General features: G+C 44.8%; 1 protein-coding gene across 10 annotated transcripts in view; it reads right to left on the bottom strand.

The window, feature by feature from the left end:
• The window catches only part of LOC109874536 (partitioning defective 3 homolog), a 239,563-nt gene that overhangs the window by 110,668 nt on the left and 110,349 nt on the right, over positions 1-18,546 (bottom strand). For 9 of the 10 annotated variants that reach the window (XM_031809812.1, XM_020466486.2, XM_031809817.1 and 6 more), the window contains 7 exons: positions 12,041-12,126; positions 10,875-10,958; positions 9,472-9,597; positions 6,668-6,869; positions 6,380-6,566; positions 2,111-2,250; positions 1,736-1,852 (listed from right to left, as the gene is read on the bottom strand). In XM_031809812.1, the coding sequence (XP_031665672.1) occupies positions 1,736-1,852; positions 2,111-2,250; positions 6,380-6,566; positions 6,668-6,869; positions 9,472-9,597; positions 10,875-10,958; positions 12,041-12,126 (942 nt within the window). The remainder of the gene's footprint in view (positions 1-1,735; positions 1,853-2,110; positions 2,251-6,379; positions 6,567-6,667; positions 6,870-9,471; positions 9,598-10,874; positions 10,959-12,040; positions 12,127-18,546) is intronic. The other variant, XM_031809815.1, reaches the window with a different exon arrangement.

An 18,546-nucleotide genomic window follows, 5' to 3' on the forward strand; every position in this document is an offset into this window, starting at 1 on the left:
ATGTACCACTATAGCCCATCTATGGATATTACCAGCATATCAGTAATCATTGCCTGGGGGCGGGGAATAACTCAGAGTAGCTGCTCCAGCTCTCTTCCCCACTACTAGAGTCAGAAGAACCAGGCCTGTGTTGTCCCCCTGGGGGTAGAAGCGGTTCTCTCCGCTGTGTAATATTTATACCCTCCCCCCGTCATGTGTGTCAGACGAGATAGCAGACAGATACCTCTAGCTTGCATCCCAAATGGCACCCTATTCCCTACATAGTGCACTACTTTTGACCGGGGCCCCATAGGGTGTTCCATTTGGGACACATCCTCCTGAGTGAAAGAAAGGCTCTGGACTAATCAAAAGATGAGTATTGATCCCGATGAGGCCTGGATGAACGCCCCCTGGGCTCAACATCTAACTCAGCCCGGCCAGAATGATTGGCCCAGAGTGACAGCCAGCCAATAGGGTGTGTGCGTCTTCAGTTGTAATAACTGTCACTGTTGGAGGGGGTTGGTTAAACCTGCTGTTGGTTGCTGGTGGCTGTGATCCACTAATGGTGAGAGGAGAAAACTCTGGCCCATTATTATCACAACAGGGGAGGGGGGGGGGGGGGGGGGGGGGATTTAAGTGCTACTCTGTTCTATAACTCAGCCTGGCGCAACATCCCGGGTGTTAAAGAAGCATACTGGCGGTTTGGTTGGGAGATCGTATAGTAGCCAGTGACTTGGGTAGTAAATACTGATCAACCTCGGCGGGACTGCCTGCGCACCAAATGGCACCCTACTCCCTTAATAGCGCACCACTTTTGACCAGGGCCTCTAGTCAAAAGTAGTGCACTTTGTAGGTAATAGGGTGCCATTTGGAACACATCCACTATGATTTAGACCTCAGCACTAACCCCAGCATTAACTCTACCTATTCCTTTCATCAGACACACTAACAGAACCCCAGATGTGTTGTTTCATTAAAAAAACATGTGTATTGACAAAACCTTTCAATTAAAACAAATTAAAACACACGGCGCGTCTATATAAACACATTACATGGCAGAGCCATTATAATCTCAAACTGAGTAGTCACCCTCTAGTCACTCTGACAACATACCATGGCTGCGTTTCAAACGCCACCCTATTCCCCATGTAGTGCACAACTTTTGAACAGGATCTATTGTGTAGGGGTTCTGAATCTGATTGATATTCCACCCAACAACAAGTGCATTTCTCAGTCTGTCCCTAACCTGCCCGCTTTCTCACCCATCCATCAATCAATCTATCCAATTTGTTCTGAGGGAGCGGAGCACTACAGGTTCCCACCGAGAATACTTGGATCAGGGTCTGTGTCCCAATTGGCGCCCCACCCTCTACATAGTGCACTACATTTGACCAGGATCCATAGGGCTCTGATCAAAAGTAGTGCACTATGTAGGGAATAGGATGCCATTTGGGACATAGACATGGATAATAGAGAGTAGCGCCGTGCCAGAGTAGCACAATCAATCTGCATGCTGCATTGGCATGTTGTGTGAGGAGGAGAATGGAAGGAAAACACAATACTTACTGGGGAACTTGGGAGATTAACCGTGACAAGGTATAAGACGCACACAACCACAGGGCCCCACGACATGCATATTGATGTACACACACACACTTTCCTGAGAGTAGGGGACATTATGACAAATGGGGACTCTAAGCATCCTAGAGAGGAGGGAATGTAGAGTTTGCAGTGTTAGGGGAGCAGAGAGACCTACCAGGAAGGTCTCCTCCTGTCGTAGCACCACCAGCCCCACAGCTCCTCCCATAGGCGTGGCCCTCAGCAGAGCGACCACTTCCTCCTGGGTCCGACCAACCAAGTCCACTCCATTCACCTGGAACACATACGGCAATTAGTAACATACAGATTCACATTCCGATTTTGACCCCTAAATCCCACACTGAGGAACCCGCTGCCATTCACTTGAACTGATCCCACCAAGACACTATTATGAGCCTAAACAACATGTCCCTACGTGCCAGAAGTCACACCGTATTAGAGGCTAACACAACATAAACCATTGGGAACAGAGATCTAGAAACAGGGTGACCAGACAATGAGAGCGTTTTACTGAAGCATCCCCTGGTCTCACCTCCAGCAGCCTGTCTCCAGCCTTGAGGCGTCCGTCCTGGATGGCAGCTCCTCGGGGCAGGATGTTCTTCACGTAGATGGGCGCCGAGCCGCCGATGGGGACGTCACGCGAAGTGATGCTGAAACCCAGACCCTCTGGACCTAAGGGATGAAACAGGAGGATGTGAAACGCGCGAGAACGCCCGTCACATTTTGACTCCCCTCATGTCACAGGTACAGTCAGGTCTACACAGCAGCAAGACATTCTGGCTGTGTTTGAAATGTGTCTTGCCTACTACTTACCAAAACGACATACTGTGTATTACACATACTACATACTATTTAGAACGTACTGTTTAGTGGAAATGTATGCAGTAAGCAACAATTATCAACATACTAGGCTCACCCATACCAATAACGTGTAATCTAATTTGCAATTGCGTTGCTTCCCGCCATCTGTTCATTTCGCGTCCCCTTCTCTTGATTATCAGCTGTTGTCAAACACGTGGGTCGGAAAAGACAATTCTCTTCCTCAATAGCATGCAGCGATTTCTAGATGTAAAGCCAAAATGGCTATGACATCCTGGCATTTAAAGCATACTAAATGTTCGGAAATTTCACCTACTTATAAAACGTGTTCAATTCACATACCCAAAAAGCCTATTTACAACGCAAGTATGGGTATTCAGACATGGCCATGAGGTATTCCAAAGTGAAAATGCAACATGGGAAGGACAGCTAGTATGAAAGGCTGAGACAAAACGGGTTGACCTGCGGAACCCTCCCGGCCTGAATCAGAGTCCAGAGGTTGAGGATGGTATCTCTCTCTCTCTCTCCTCTCCCGCTGGCACCACAGTCCGATCATTAGGAGAATGTCTGCCAAGCCTAACCCCTCTGTCTCTGTCTGAGCTGTGTATGGTAATGTAAGCAAGGCAAACACAGAGAAGATTCCAGAACACTCTGAGGATTCTGTTTCAGAGCAATCTAAATCCCCTCCATGTCAATGAGCCAATCAACTTCCCACCATAGGACGGACACGTATTATAGTTACCGGTAAATGTCATTAGCATTAATGTGTTTCATTTGGTACACAGGATCTTTCAAGACAAGTTAGATCAGTCTTGTAATATCCCAGATTGATTGTGTTAGAGTTTGGGTTTTGTGAAAAGGCCAGTGAGTTTGTTATGTTTACATCTTAAAGGGATACGTCGGGATTTCTGCAAAAAAGCCCTCTTTTTACTTCCCCAAAGTCAGATTAACTCGTGGATACCATTTTCATGTCTGTGTGTGCAGTTTGAAAGAAGTTGCTAACTAGCATTAGCACAATTGCTACCTAGCATTAGCACAATGACTGGAAGTCTATGGTAAAAGCTAGCTGTTACCATAGACTTTATATATTTTATTTCACCTTTATTTAACCAGGTAGGCAAGTTGAGAACAAGTTCTTGCGACCTGGCCAAGATAAAGCAAAGCAGTTCGACACATACAACGACACAGAGTAAAACAAACATACAGTCAATAATACAGTATAAACAAGTCTATATACGATGTGAGCAAATGAGGTGAGATAAATGGTATCAGACTCTGGGGAAGTAGAAGTCTGAAGTATCCCTTTAAGATGTCCACAAACCAACTAAATCTATCCACCAAATAAGGTTCAGTCTGCTGCACTCAAAACACAACAAACAAGCCAAAGGCTGTAGATGTTATTAACAGTGCTATGTTTATGTAGGCCTCCTTTCAAAAGAAAGTGAATAAAAACCTAATAGTATGATACACACCTTGATGTAGTCTGTGGGGACTGTATAAATGGCACCCTATTCCCTACATAGTGCACTACTTTTAACCAGAGCCCTATGGGCCATGGTCAAAAATAGTGCACTATAGCAAATAGGGTGCTGTTTGGGACACATACATCATACCTGGCCAAGGCGGTGAAGAGATCCCTACACAGTGCTAGTGTGCCATACGGAGCAGCCCGTTGATTTTCAACATGCCTTTTGACATAGTGTACACTACACAGACGATTGGCTGCCTAGCAACAAGCCCTCTGTCTCCCCCAGTTGCCCGTGCCGGCACACACAACTGGTCTCCTATGGCCCGCCTACCTGCCTGACTGCGTGTCTCCTATTGCAGAGGCCTGTGCTGTGCCAACTCTGTCCAGCTGTCAGTCACTACATACACTCCAGAGATGTGTTGAATTTGGAATGAATGGATCAATCTGGATCTGCAACACATTTTCTCTCTACCGTTTCAGGCAAAAGTGGGAGGCCTTTTGGCCATCTTTATTGACATTTAAGGCAACATTGACTGATTCTGATGTGTGTGTCTGTTCATTAAAAGAGCAATGAGAAACGTACTGTACCAGTCAAAAGTTTGGACACCTACTCATTCCAGGGTTTCTCTTTAATTTCATCTATATTGTAGAATAATAGTGAAGACATCAAAACTATGAAATAACACGTATGGAATCATGTAGCAATAAAACTCCCGAGTGGCGCAGCGATCTAAGGCACGGCCTCTCAGTGCTAGAGGCGCCACTCCAGACCCTGGTTTGATTCCAGGCTGTATCACAACCGGCCGTGATTGGGAGTCCCGTAGGGCGCCGCACAATTGGCCCAGCGTCGTCCGGGTTAGGGATTGGTCGGGGTAGGCCGTCATTGTAAATAAGAATTTGTTCTTAACTGACTTGCCTAGTTAAATTAAACATTTAGAAAAGTGCAAAAAAGTGTTAAACATATCAAAATATATTTTATATTTGAGATTCTTCAAAGTAGCCACCCCTTTTTGCCTTGACGAAGCAGTTGGAGAGAATGCAAAGCTGTCATGAGGTTGTCACTTGGAATACATTTCAATTAACAGGTGTGCCAAGAAACATGAGCAAAGGACATTGGACAGATTTCCAAAGGTCTCTTTGTCTGAGGAGTCCAAATTTGAGATTTTTGTTTCAGAACACCGTGTCTTTGTGAGACGCAGAGTATGTGAACGGATGATCTCTGCATGTGTGGTTCCCACCATGAAGCATGGAGTAGGAGGTGTGATGGTGCTTTGCTGGTAACACTGTCTGTGTTTTATTTAGAATTCAAGGCACGCTTAACCAGCATGGCTACCACAGCATTCTGCAGTGATACACCATCCCATCTGGTTTGCGCTTAGTGGGACTATCATTTGTTTTTCAACAGGACAATGACCCAAAACACACCTCCAGGCTCTGTAAGGGATATTTGACCAAGAAGGAGAGTGATGGAGTGCTGCATCAGATGACCTGGCCTCCACAATCACCCGACCTCAACCCAATTGAGATGGTTTGGGAAGAGTTGGACCGAAGAGTGAAGGAAAAACAGCCAACAAGTGCTCAGCATATATGTGGGAACTCCTTCAAGACTGTTGGAAAAGCATTCCAGGTGAAGCTGGTTGAGAAAATGCCAAGCTGTCATCAAGGCAAAGGGTGGCACTTTAAAGAATCTCAAATATAAAATAGATTTTCATTTGTTTAAAACGTTTTTGCTTACTACATCATTCCATATGTGGTATTTCATAGTTTTGATGCCTTCACTATTATTAAAGAGTAAAAATAAAGAAAAACCTTTGAATGAGTAGGTGTCCAAACCTTTGAATGAGTAGGTGTCCAAACCTTTGAATGAGTAGGTGTCCAAACCTTTGAATGAGTAGGTGTCCAAACCTTTGAATGAGTAGGTGTCCAAACCTTTGAATGAGTAGGTGTCCAAACCTTTGAATGAGTAGGTGTCCAAACCTTTGAATGAGTAGGTGTCCAAACCTTTGAATGAGTAGGTGTCCAAACCTTTGAATGAGTAGGTGTCCAAACCTTTGACTGGTACTGTGTGTTCATTTTGATGTGACTGTAATAATATGAATATATATTTTGAACTAAACAATTTGACAATGTCTTCTTTGAAGTCCTAAATATAAGAATAATTTATTCATACAATTTCATCACACAAACCTAAACACTAGTTATTTTTCTTCTGAGGCTGAGAAGCTAAATTCTTAGAATGAGGGAAAGAAGGCAATTTTCTCAGACCCACCATGGCTGGAGAGGATTACAGCGATGCTTTCTCTGTCGGGCTAATCACAAACCACCTCTGTGAAGAATGGATTCCAACCATTCAATATGTAGGACCAGAGCTTTTCCTGACCACATGAACTGACCTGGGAAAAAAAAACTCTGGGCCTTGGGATGGCCATAGTCAGGAAAAGCTCACGGCCCTCCTGAGGTTAAACAGATGCTGAGCTTTAGGTGTGTATGTGTGTGTGTGGGTTGGATGCTGACCTTTCTTGAGCTGGATGTTGAGTCTCCTGCCAACCTTTTTGGTGAAGCCCGCCGTGGGGGTTGAGTTTAGCACCCTGTGAGGGGAGGGGGCGTGGCCGGATGGGGGCTTGCCCATGGAGCCCCCATGGGGGTGGGGTAGAGGGGTGTAGGCGTCTCCCTGCTCCGGGTGGGGATGGGGACCACGGGACTGTGAATTAAGATAAGACAGTATTTTATTGTCTGTTTTCACAGGAATGTGCCTTGCATTCTAAAAGCAACGACAGCGAGTATAGAAAAATAGTGAGAAACCTGTGGGGTGTGGTCCAGGCCTGAGGTGGTGCTGCCTCTCTCGCTAGCTAGGGAGTCGGGGCTGAAGCGTCCAGAGGAGTAGGCCACGTTGGGGTTCCTCTCGCTGTGTGACAGCTGCTCGTACTGGGCCTTCATCAGGTTGGGAACCACGTGGAACATGATGACCGGGGAACGCATGGCCTGGCGGAACATGTTCTGGGCTCTGAGGGAAGGCAGAACCAAAACAACAGTCAACCAACGTGGCAAAATCGCAGGTAATTTCCCCAACATTCCATTGGTGTTCTGGAAATCCTGTTGGACGATTCTGGGAATCGAGTGAAATAAAAGCAGGAAATTCTGAATCCTCCAAAACCAGGAGGTTTAGGGAAAGTTACTGGAATTTTGCGACCCTACAGTCAAAACAGGGCTGGTGGATCACGCAGACACACTATACACTAGTGGTGGTCCACCTGCACTGTGTATCAGTGACTAAAGCCTGTTGAAAGGAACCATGTACAGCTTTAGAATAGGTTTGCCAGGTTTTATCATGTAATCCCACAATTGGCTACAGATGAAAGGAATGGGGCTTTTCATAGAATGATTGGAGAGAAATCCTTTTAAACCCCTTCAACATTAGGTAAGGTAGGTGTGAACTGAAAACATCTATCGAGTGTAATGTTGCCGTAGCAGTTGTCTTGTTAGCCACACCTGTTACAGTACAGTAAAGGTGACATTGCCAGTCATCTCGGATGCGCTCCCAATGGCACCATAGGCCAAGGGCTATAGGCTCTGGGCAAAAGCATTGTACTATATACAGTGAGGGAAAAAAGTATTTGATCCCCTGCTGATTTTGTACGTTAGCCCACGGACAAAGAAATGATCTGTCTATAATTTTAATGGTAGGTTTATTTGAACAGTGAGAGACAGAATAGCAACAAAAGAATCCAGAAAAGCGCATGTCAAGAAGTTTATAAATTGATTTGCATTTTAATGAGGGAAATAAGTATTTGACCCCTCTGCAAAACATGACTTAGTACTTGGTGGCAAACCCCTTGTTGGCAATCTCAGAGGTCAGACGTTTCTTGTAGTTGGCCACCAGGTTTGCACACATCTCAGGAGGGATTTTGTCCCACTCCTCTTTGCAGATCTTCTCGAAGTCATTAAGGTTTCGAGGCTGACGTTTGTCAACTCGAACCTTCAGCTCCCTCCACAGATTTTCTATGGGATTAAGGTCTGGAGACTGGCTAGGCCACTCCAGGATCTTAATGTCCTTCTTCTTGAGCCACTCCTTTGTGTCTTGGCCGTGTGTTTGGGTCTTTGTCATGCTACTTCTGTGGACAGGTGTCTTTTATACAGGTAACAAACTGAGATTAGGAGCACTCCCTTTAAGAGTGTGCTCCTAATCTCAACTCGTTACTTGTATAAAAGACACCTGGGAGCCAGAAATCTTTCTGATTGAGAGGGGGTCAAATACTTATTTCCCTCATTAAAATGCTAATCAATTTATAACATTTTTGACATGCGTTTTTCTGGATTTCTTTTGTTGTTATTCTGTCTCTCACTGTTCAAATAAACCCACCATTAAAATTATAGACTGATCATGTCTTTGTCAGTGGGCAAACGTACAAAATCAGCAGGGGATCAAATACTTTTTCCCCTCACTGTAGGGCATAGGGTACTATTTGGGATGTAGACATCTCCACTCTCAAATAAAAGATGAACAGACATCATAACTCCACTCCCAATGAACCTGCAATTCCTTGCCAAAATGTCTAGCTGTTTTCCCAGCCACTGATAATATTCCCAAAGGAAATGGATATCGCCCAGTGACTTCCCAATTTCAGGCTAGATCAAGTCCCAGACAAGATGTAATCGGTTTCCTATCCCAGGTTATTTACTGGGGTTGAATTAAATATATGAAAACAGACAGTTTTACACATGCTAAATGTCAGAAGAGCGTATTTGTTATATCTTTAAGGAAGGGGCTGGGAGGGCTGTAGTATAGCCATAGGTTTATTGTGAGTGAGTGTGTGCGCACAGAAAATCCATGACAGTAGTGCCGATGCTTCTGAAAAGCACAAAACCTGGAGCAGCCCGTTGATGTTGACATAGACATACAGTAGACCACAGAGGACAAAGAGAGACTTCACATTGTATTCAGAAGCTTTAGCTAGAATGAATAGAATGGGCTCCCCATTCAAGTCAATGACGCCATAATGGCAGGCCATTTTGAGTGTACCCACAGGCGTAAAGCAGGAAGTACTCATTTTATTTCTATGGAACAGTATCTGCAGCAGAGTGGGATGGGAGGCAGCAGCAGCAGTTAGGGTGTTAGGATCTGGGTCAGACAGAGGAGCTGAGGGCGAGAGAGAGCGAGAGAGAGAAATCACTGAAAATCAGAAGCTATGGAAGTTAAGCAGGGCTAGCGAGGGAGCCAATGGAGCTGAGAGACAAAGGAATGGATACTGAGTGGGTAGCGCCTACTGAAGGTAGGCTTGACCTAAGAGTCAAACAGGGAGGGGTTAGTATTCACAGCAGCCGATGGAGCTGATAGATATATGGGGATATAGAAAGGATTGAAGGTATGGAGAGGACAGCAGCCAGCCTCCATTTTACCAAGACGCAACAGTATGATCAACCTAGGAGGAGTCAAACAGGAACAAGGTTAGCTTTGCAACAGAACAGCGACGGCAGCAGAGGCCCTGCTTCGGTTAGAAGACAGAGCCGTGGAGAGGAGATGAAGGGAGAGGAGCAGGGGAGGGACTGGCGGGCAGGGGGCTCAGGACCGGTGGTCCACCCCGGCTCGGTAGATACAGGTGTCTTACTGTTCAAAATGGATGTTCCGCAGGTCTCCATTATTAATGCGTACGATGCAGTCGTTCTCCTGGAACAGACCTTGCTCCTGCGCCTTGCCTCCCCTCTCCAGGCGCTTGACCAACAGGCCTAGAGTCCTGGAAACATTCAGAAGCAGACGTTGGTTTAATGTTGCTGGCAGCCGTGCAAGAGCCTTCAGGGTTCAAAATGAGACTCAGAGCAGGCCTGGGAAGAGATCTACTGAAAAGCTTTACAGCAAACGTCTAGGCTCTACATGACCAACACTTTACTGTAGGAAAATGTCCTTCATGTCATCTGCATCCTCACCACTGGCTGGTGTATGGTTTTAATTTCCATTTTAGGCATCTTAACCAGACTTAAATTAGTGAGTGCATACATTGTCATTCTGTTTTTCTGGCTAAGTGCGTGTGAGATCGAGGGACTATTTGTGGAGTCTCTCTTACCTGAATTCCAAGTTCAGCTCCAGACTGAACTGCCAAATGCCAAACAGTATCATTCTGACAGGAGAAATGGTCAGGTCGACAGTAAGACGTAGGACTTAGAGAAATGCTGCTCCGTCACATTTGAGTTCGGGAAGCCTTCAGATGTGACGGCTGTCAGTGCAGTAATCCGCCATAGTAAACCTCCAGGCTTCCTGACTGCTAAACAATGCTGACTTCGCTGAAATATTGAATACCGAGTAGGCCAGGGTTCAATGTAAATCAAGCAAATTACCATAAATGTGCTAAAACTATTCAAAGATAACTTATTATTCACAGGTATGTAGACACACTGTGAGATGCCGTGCCTTTCCCAAAATCCCCCACTTTTTCCAGAACTTCGCCTGGAAGATTCTCTGACTCTGGAGGGAATAAGCTAGCCTGGGTACCAGTCTGTTTATGCGATCATGCCACTCCTTGCAACTTCTTGTCCTGTTTGGCATGACAAGGAGTTAACATGACAGCACAAATAGATTTGGGACCAGGAACTGTAAACCTAGGTATGTGCTAGTGGACATAAATGCAAGACCAGTAAATAAATGATTCCTTTAAATCTTCTGAGACGTATGTGGACTGATCCTTCAGACGGGAGTCACGGAAGAACATGACAGTCACACGGGAACAACCATGATTGATCACTGTAAACTAGCTAATCACTTCATGATGTGTGAGCATGACGTGTATGAAGTGTAGGTCCATGTGTAGCGGGTGTGTAGTACACTGGGGCACACGAGGAGGATGCAGGGGCCATGGCAGACTAAGCTCTCTCCCTCCCTCTCCCTTTGTCTGTCCCCCCCCCCCTTTGTCTGTCCCCCCCCCCCTCCCTCCCTCCCTCGTTCTCAGTGTCAGGCCTGCATAGCGTCAGTGAGCCTGCTGCCTGTCTGTCAGGTGCTGTAATAGTGGGAGGGCTTTACCTGCGGTCCCGGGCACTGAAAGGTACTACATGGATCCCCAAGGGCCCGCCATCATTGGAGACTTCTACCAGCTTTACAATGTCACTGTGAGACAATGATGGATGAGGAGGGGGTGAGAGGGTGAAACCACATACGGGCAAAACAACTGGAAGTAAGGAAGGGGGAAGAAACCATAAACTGAGCAGGCAGAAATTAATAAAAAAAACATGTGTCTGAAGCACTAGGGATGAACGTCACGCCAGGGGCTTCTCCCCACATCCCAGGTCACAGAAACGCATCATTCAGAACCCAGTTCTAAGGAGTGTCAAGGTAGGTTTCCATAAATACTATGTATACAATATTTGTACATGTCATATATATCTATACATGTATTTCTAAACCTTCAGATGGTCATTCAGATTCCGATTTTCCCCCCAGATGTTATTAAGATTTAGATTTGATAGTTCTATTCAGTAAATTGTATCAAATGTGTTTTTAAACATGGTTGATCTTGTGTTCTTTGACCTGTGACCCATTGACCTTCCATAGCCTTCAGACGTGTTTCTGTTTCCTGTAGGATAAAGGTACTACGCATACGAACCGTCCTTACTGGGTGAAATAATATCAACGACATACTGTACCTGCAGATTAGACTGGAGGCATGCAAGAGAGTTAATGACAGTTAGAAAACAATGAGAGTTATTAATATCGCCAAGACAATGGATCGGCACATGGGTCAGTTTTATGGTTGATGATGATGCTGGGTTCACCCGAGTTCCAACAACAAACGTTAGCCAGGGGTTTAAAAAGATTTTCTCCAAACCTGTTGAATGAAATATTACCTGTCCAGAATCTAGAAATATTATTTACATGAATTACAACATGGAGAAGAAACGATAGCAGCAGTGGTGTGGGGTTAGGTTCAGCTCAGAGGTTTTAGGTAGTTAACTAGCACTCATTCTCGTGCTACATGTGAATGCTACTTCCTTTACTTGTTAGTGATCAACATCAGGTGATCAGAGAGGTAGTTTGAGGAAGAAGCAGAGCCAAAAGCCCTGGATATATCCCAAATTGCACGCTATTCACTATATAGTGGGCTATATTCCGTAATTCTATATAGGGAATAGGGTGCCAATTGGGACGTATAGTCCTTTATCTGTAATTGGACAACTTTCTGAGGAACTTACTCTAGGGACCTCAGAGGGGTGTGGTCCATACAGGAATCAGCTCGGCCAATCGGCTCGATCCTGCTGTTCTCCTCCTCCTCCTCATCCTGCAAAACACAAGACAACAGCCATAGAATTACATTATAGAACTCCTATATTGATTAAAAGGATCTCTGTGACAGCACTTGGACATCCCATCAAACCAAGCTTCTGGAGTCCTATCGGAACAGACGTTGAACGATGTTCCATTCCACGCCGAAATGAGTGGTATGGTTTAAATCATTCAAAAACGCTAAGTAGGAAACAAGACCCAACAGACAGGTAACCTACATAAAAGTCCCTATTAGAGCCTGTGTATTTGCTGCTATTCAAACCTGAAGAAAAAAAATGGCCAGGCAGACATGACAGGTGCTGCTCTCCTTTGAAAATGCACAAAGCCCTCTATAACCCTCAGTCTGCCATCTCTCACTGTGCCCTGACTCTGGACATTGCTCCTATTGTACTGTATATCTTCTGTCTCAGTAGAGCCAGGACTCCGGAGTGACTCAGGAGACCTAGAGAGCGCCCGCGAGAGAGCTGACGGCGACACCGGGGAAGGCGGAGGAGCCACGGCAACAGCAGCCACGGCAACAGCTCGCCTCAGTATTAAAAACGATGGCTGTGTCGGCCATGACATTTTAGATGGCGGTTTTTTCTCTTTACCCATCATGACTTGTTTTATTTTCATGGCGTTCGTCATCCATAACCGTTGGTTATACGGTTATACGGTTAGACTGTCATTGTTGCCATGACAGCGCACTGTTTGCTGCAGAGAGGGGGACATACAGTGGTGGGGGCTACGCTGCCTGTCTGAACCACAGTCCTGTTGTCCATCAGACGAAGCTCACAGTGGCTACAGAGCATGTCTCATAGAAACGTGTCCTATGCTTAACCGGAGTTATGGCTTGTTAATTGGTTTCTGAGCGCGACAAACGGGTTTGAGACGCCGTGGGTTACACGTAAACGATATTGTGTAGACAGAGAAAGGGGAGGGCAGACTTTCTCCAAAGAAAGAAACAGACGGGGGCAGATATTTATGAAAAGGTAAAGAAAAATACAATATTCACATTCTATTCCCCAAGACAACACTCTGTTCCTTGAAAGGGTTTGTGAATCACATTCACCATCACAGATGCCTCAGGCGAGTCCCACTGCCACATTTCAATAGCAGCTTCTCTAAGGACTTCTGTTTTATTCATTGAGTGACAATTCCATTTTCCTAACCTGCGCAGTGGGCCCTGGTCAAAAGAAGTGACTTTAAAAAATGTAATAGTCTGGCATTTGGGATGCAGACATCGTCCCCCAGGCAAGGCACAGGGACAGGGAGCGAATGTTGAGGGGAAAGTTGCAGACACTGTCTGTTCTCCATCATTAAACTATTGGCTCAGGGCAATAGGGCCCCACAACGCACCCACCCAGCATCAAGATGCGAGTGAACTGAGTGACTCAAATATGTTGTCTGCAAAAACTAACATCATTTGATCCAAGTACAGTAGATACACATTCTGCTGGCTATTGCTGGCTCAAGATGGTGGTTGATGATACTTGATAGTGATAGGAGTGTCTCAAATATGACAGTTTGCACTTCAGATACCCATACACAGCGTACTCAATAACCCTACAGCAACTAAGAGAGAGACTTTCACATTAGATTTAACTGTCAAAAGTCACTTAAAAACACAACATGGCACTACCCTCCTCCTGTGCCAACAGGACGTACATTTCCTCCCAATCTAACCAAGTGGTTAGAACACTATATGTGCAAGTCGGGGCTGGGGTTTAATGGCTACTGGGAAGACAAGACAGGCTACAGGCAGGCAGGTAACGCAGGCCGTGGCTGAGTCCCAAATGGCACTACTCCCTTTTCCCTTTATCACAGGACAGGCCGCCGTTTCTTTTTCAGCCGAGTCATTGTTTGTTTCCTCATCTCAGTGATCTACCCCAACGACACTTGGGCCTGTGGGCTCATTCAATTTGAATAGTAAAATCAATCCAAGTCTGCCTGCCCCCCCCTTCTAGCTCTCAGTGTAAATGAAGTGGCCTGTGTAGCAGAATGACAGACTGTACTTAATGAAGTGTGCTCCTGCTGGAAATGGACTGCTGATTGTTTACGGGGACACACAGACACGCACCCGCAGAGATACGGAAACACACACAAGCCTTCAAATACCTACAGGAGTCTTTAATATATCTCATAGAGACCTGACAAACAGGTCCTGTGTCACTGGCTTGGTGACCCCTCCCAGGAAACCCCTCTTAAAGCTGGAATATGTAGTCGCTACATTCATTTTTTTTACTTAAAAATGTATTAAAAATGCACATTAAAGAATAACTTATAAATGCCTCACGAGCTTAGGTCAACTGTCATACTTCATCAGATCCCAAAATAATAGCTTGTTTAACAACGTTTGTAAACAAAGACTGTATAGCCTGGTTGAAACTATCATGGACGGTCAGTCCTTGTATCCATAGCTGTGTCTATGAATTTGAGAGTGGTTGCATTCCTCCAGGCCCATCCCTCAGCTTTTTTTAACACAACACAGGACGGGGTGTCCGCTTTGCTATCGTTTCAATTGAGGATTCTAGCTTTAAGGCTAGATTTGGTTCCATTTCTGGGGAAGTGAGACTGTATGCATACAGAGAGCCCCAGGTGTTCTTAGGATCATTAAGGAGCACTATATCCAATTACAACTACTAGTGAATTAAATTAAGTCTCATAGTCAAGCAGAGTGCCAATACCGCACACATCATTGCCACTTCTACTATCTTAAACAGGCCTAATTTTTACTGCTAGACAGGCAATTATGAAGGCAACATACCAAGCTGTTGACTCCTGGCTAGCTAGGCACACACAGCCCACATTTGGAAAGTATTCAGACCCCGTGACCTTTTCCACATTTTGTTACCCTACAGCCCTGTAACGTAACAAATTGTTTTCCTCAATCTACACACAATACCCCGTAATGACAAAGTGAAGACAGGTTGAGAAATGTTAGCAAATGTATAAAAAAATATATATATAAAAAAATACCTTATTTACATTATTCATAGCATTTGCTATGAAACTCAAAATTGAGCTCAGGTACATCCTGTTTCCTTTCATCAACATTCAGATGTTTCTACAACTTGGAGTGCACCTGTGGTAAATTCAATTGATTGGACATGATTTGGAAAGGCAAACACCTGTCTATATAAAGGTCCCACAGTTGATAGCGCATGTAAGAACAAAAAAACAACTCATGATGTCGAAGGAATTGTCCGTAAGAGCTCAATTTTGAGTCTCATAGCAAATGCTCTGAATTATATAAGGTATATGTTTTTTTAAATGTTTATAAATTTGCCATGTTAAAAATAAAAATAAATCTATAGTGTGTAGATGGATTAAATGTGTTTTTCCTCATCAATTTCAAAAGAAGGCTGTAAAAATTTGGAAAAAGTCAAGGGATCTGAATACTTTCGATTTTGCACTGGACACACTTTCCTGTCGGCTGGCTGAAAACACACAAAAAACACTGACAGGATGACGTTGACAGGATACGGGGGTGTCCTTAGCCCAGTCTGAGGAAGACAGTGTAAAGCAAAGGAAACTCTGACTGCCTGGTGTACTGTCTGTATATAAACAGGCAATGAGAGTGGAGGGCCAGCCCAAAGAAAAACACCCAGCTAAGGTGTTTTCAGAGCAGCCAGCAGAGCAATAACAATACGGAGGCGCAAAATGAGATTTCCAGTCTCTACTCTCAAAAGCTCCATCTGCGATCCACTTAATTCCCGAGCAGCCATTTCCGATATCCAGACAATCACTGACAGAGCAGCGAAGGGGAGGGACGGAGCACATATCAACATGACACACAGACTACTCATCTGCATAGCAATGACTTCTTGCAGTAAACAAAAACCAGCCTAAATCATAGAATGTGGAGATACGGAAAGTTTGGGAAACGTTCAGATACTGTTCCCTTTTTCCCAGAAAGTGAGAGAAAAGGAGGATATTTTAAACACTGTTTTAATGAGTGTAGATGAGAGGGGCTATATGTAAACGACCTGCAGCAAGTGAAAAGAGCTAAACGTAGCTTAGTGGTTTCCTCCTCTGACCTAGTCGGACTACCACTCCAGAGTCCCGGTATAGTATATACCCCTTCCCTGAGGCCTGCTTAGCTTATTTTTTTACAGGAATCCTGAGTTGACATAGGCGCTGGTCCAACAAATACCGGCAGTTGTGATGTTTGGTGTTAAAACACAATCAACACGATCAGTAGAACTAGTCAGCCAGGTGTGTGTGTGTGTGGGGGGGGCTGGTGGTGGCTGTTCTGAAACACAGGACGTAATGGGAAGCATATGAGACGTGGCACCGAATCAGCTGGACGCACACACAGACACGCGCACAGCCGCATACACATACACGGCAGTCTAGTGCAGTCCCAACGAGAGTCTGAGCAGAGCGAAGGTGGGATCCCTCATATGAGCTTCTTGATCATCTCAAAGTTGGGTAGGATCACACACCTCATATGCGCAGTACATATAAATACCATAATCATATGCTTAGATGTTATGCTGTATTTTTCTAGACCTGACTGACTACGTAATATTGCATTGTTTCTACCAGTTTAGGGTGTGAATTCCAAGAAGTGATTATGGTCTCCCCATTGAGCGGCAGTGGTTATGACCCAAATGGTACCCTAGTCCGTAGGGCTCTGGTCAAAAATAGTGCACTACAATGGGAATAGGGTGCCATTTGGGACGCATAGTGTGTCTACTGTGGCTCGCTGGGGGGGTAATGAAGCTGTTGTGAGACTGTTTGCATGGAGGGAGCTATTTCTCACTCCACTGAGCACATCAAAAACCCTAAACAGGAATTAACAGGCTTGTATGTACTAGCCAAGGTGAGGACGAATCAGAGAACAAAGGATGCATAGTTTCACACATTGGAGAGGAGGAATTCATATATGTAAGCAGAGAATCTCACACACACACACACACACACACACACACACACACACACGCACGCACACACACACACAGGAAATTCCCACTGCATGTTCAAGAAATTCCTCTACAGATAAGCTGTGGAGCAACGAAGGTCACTTCAGCATTAGACTTGGTTTACATGAAGCATTTACTAAAGGCAGATTGAAGTGATGTTTCCGAGTAACTGCATTGTGATGCTGGCAGGAACACTTGTCAGGTTAACTGAGCATTCCCTGTGTGAATAAGAGACCAAATAACCGTAAAAACTGAAAGCTGAGAGAGAGGGGGAAGAGAGGAGATAGGGAGATTCTGTGAGAGAGAGAGAGAGAGAGAGATTATGTGAGAGCGAGAGAATGAAAGAGAGAGCAAGAAAGAGTGAAAAAGAGATATAATTGTCACAAGACGCCCATTACCCACACAACCAGTCTTGTGGCTGAGGGAGAAACAAGTTACGCTGTAAGATGGCTGCCTTTGGGCTTGCAGGGAAGAAACATGTCGGTCTTGAGACTAGTGGGAGATCAAAGAAAGTACAGCTTTGTCCCTCAGAGAGAAGACTAGTGGCTCCACACTTCTCCTAGGTCCTTCTCATTCCGTGCTTTAGATAGCACTGCTTTGTTTGTGAAAGACGTCAAGGAATTTCACCTTTGTGGCGCCTTACTTTTCAACAGAGTCAGTCTGTTCTGTTTCACTGTAGCATCTAACACCAAGCCAGAGAAAACACAGGGAGGAGAGAGGCCAAGGAGTCACCCGTAGTTGAGACAAAGGACTTTGTGAAACATGCACTCGTCTGATTACTCAGATTATATATATCGAGACAAACTTTCCGTCAAGAGCCAATCCAACAGCTCTAACAGAGGGTTTTATAACCCTGCGTTAGTTTTGTCTACACTGGCTTCCTGTACATGTCTATGGCTGGTGATGATGCACACAGCTGTGCTTAAGGAGATATAAGTCAGGAGAGTTCAGCAAGGATGCGTCCCAAATGGCATCTTATTCCATACATAGTGCACTACTTAGAACACGGTTTATAAAGAGAGAACCAGCCACATCGTGGACACCGACGTCTTGCTACCGGACAAGTTAAAAAACTTCTTAGGGATAGGGGGCAGTATTTACACGTCTGGATTAAAAGCGTGTCCAAAGTAAACTGCCTACAACTCAGGCCCAGAAGCTAAGATATGCATATTAGTAGATTTGGATAGAAAACACTCTGAAATTTCTAAAACTGTTTGAATGATGTCTGTGAGTATAACGAGGGTAGAGAGAAGTGTGCTATTCGTTAGAGGCGCATGACCTGAAAGCTCGCTACACTTTATTTTCCACCGGGATTGAACGCAGTTTATCCGGTCTTAAATTTGATCAATTATTTACGTAAAAAAATAACTAAAGTTGTATTAGGAAAGTTGTTTGAAATGTTTGGACAAAGATTACAGGTAATGTATGAGATATTTTGTAGTCATGTTGCGTGAATTGGAACCGGTGTTTTTCTGGATCAAACACGCCAAATAAATTGACATTTTGTA

Source organism: Oncorhynchus kisutch, linkage group LG30 (genome assembly GCF_002021735.2).
Source record: "Oncorhynchus kisutch isolate 150728-3 linkage group LG30, Okis_V2, whole genome shotgun sequence".
In the NCBI taxonomy this organism is placed as follows: Eukaryota; Metazoa; Chordata; class Actinopteri; order Salmoniformes; family Salmonidae; genus Oncorhynchus; species Oncorhynchus kisutch.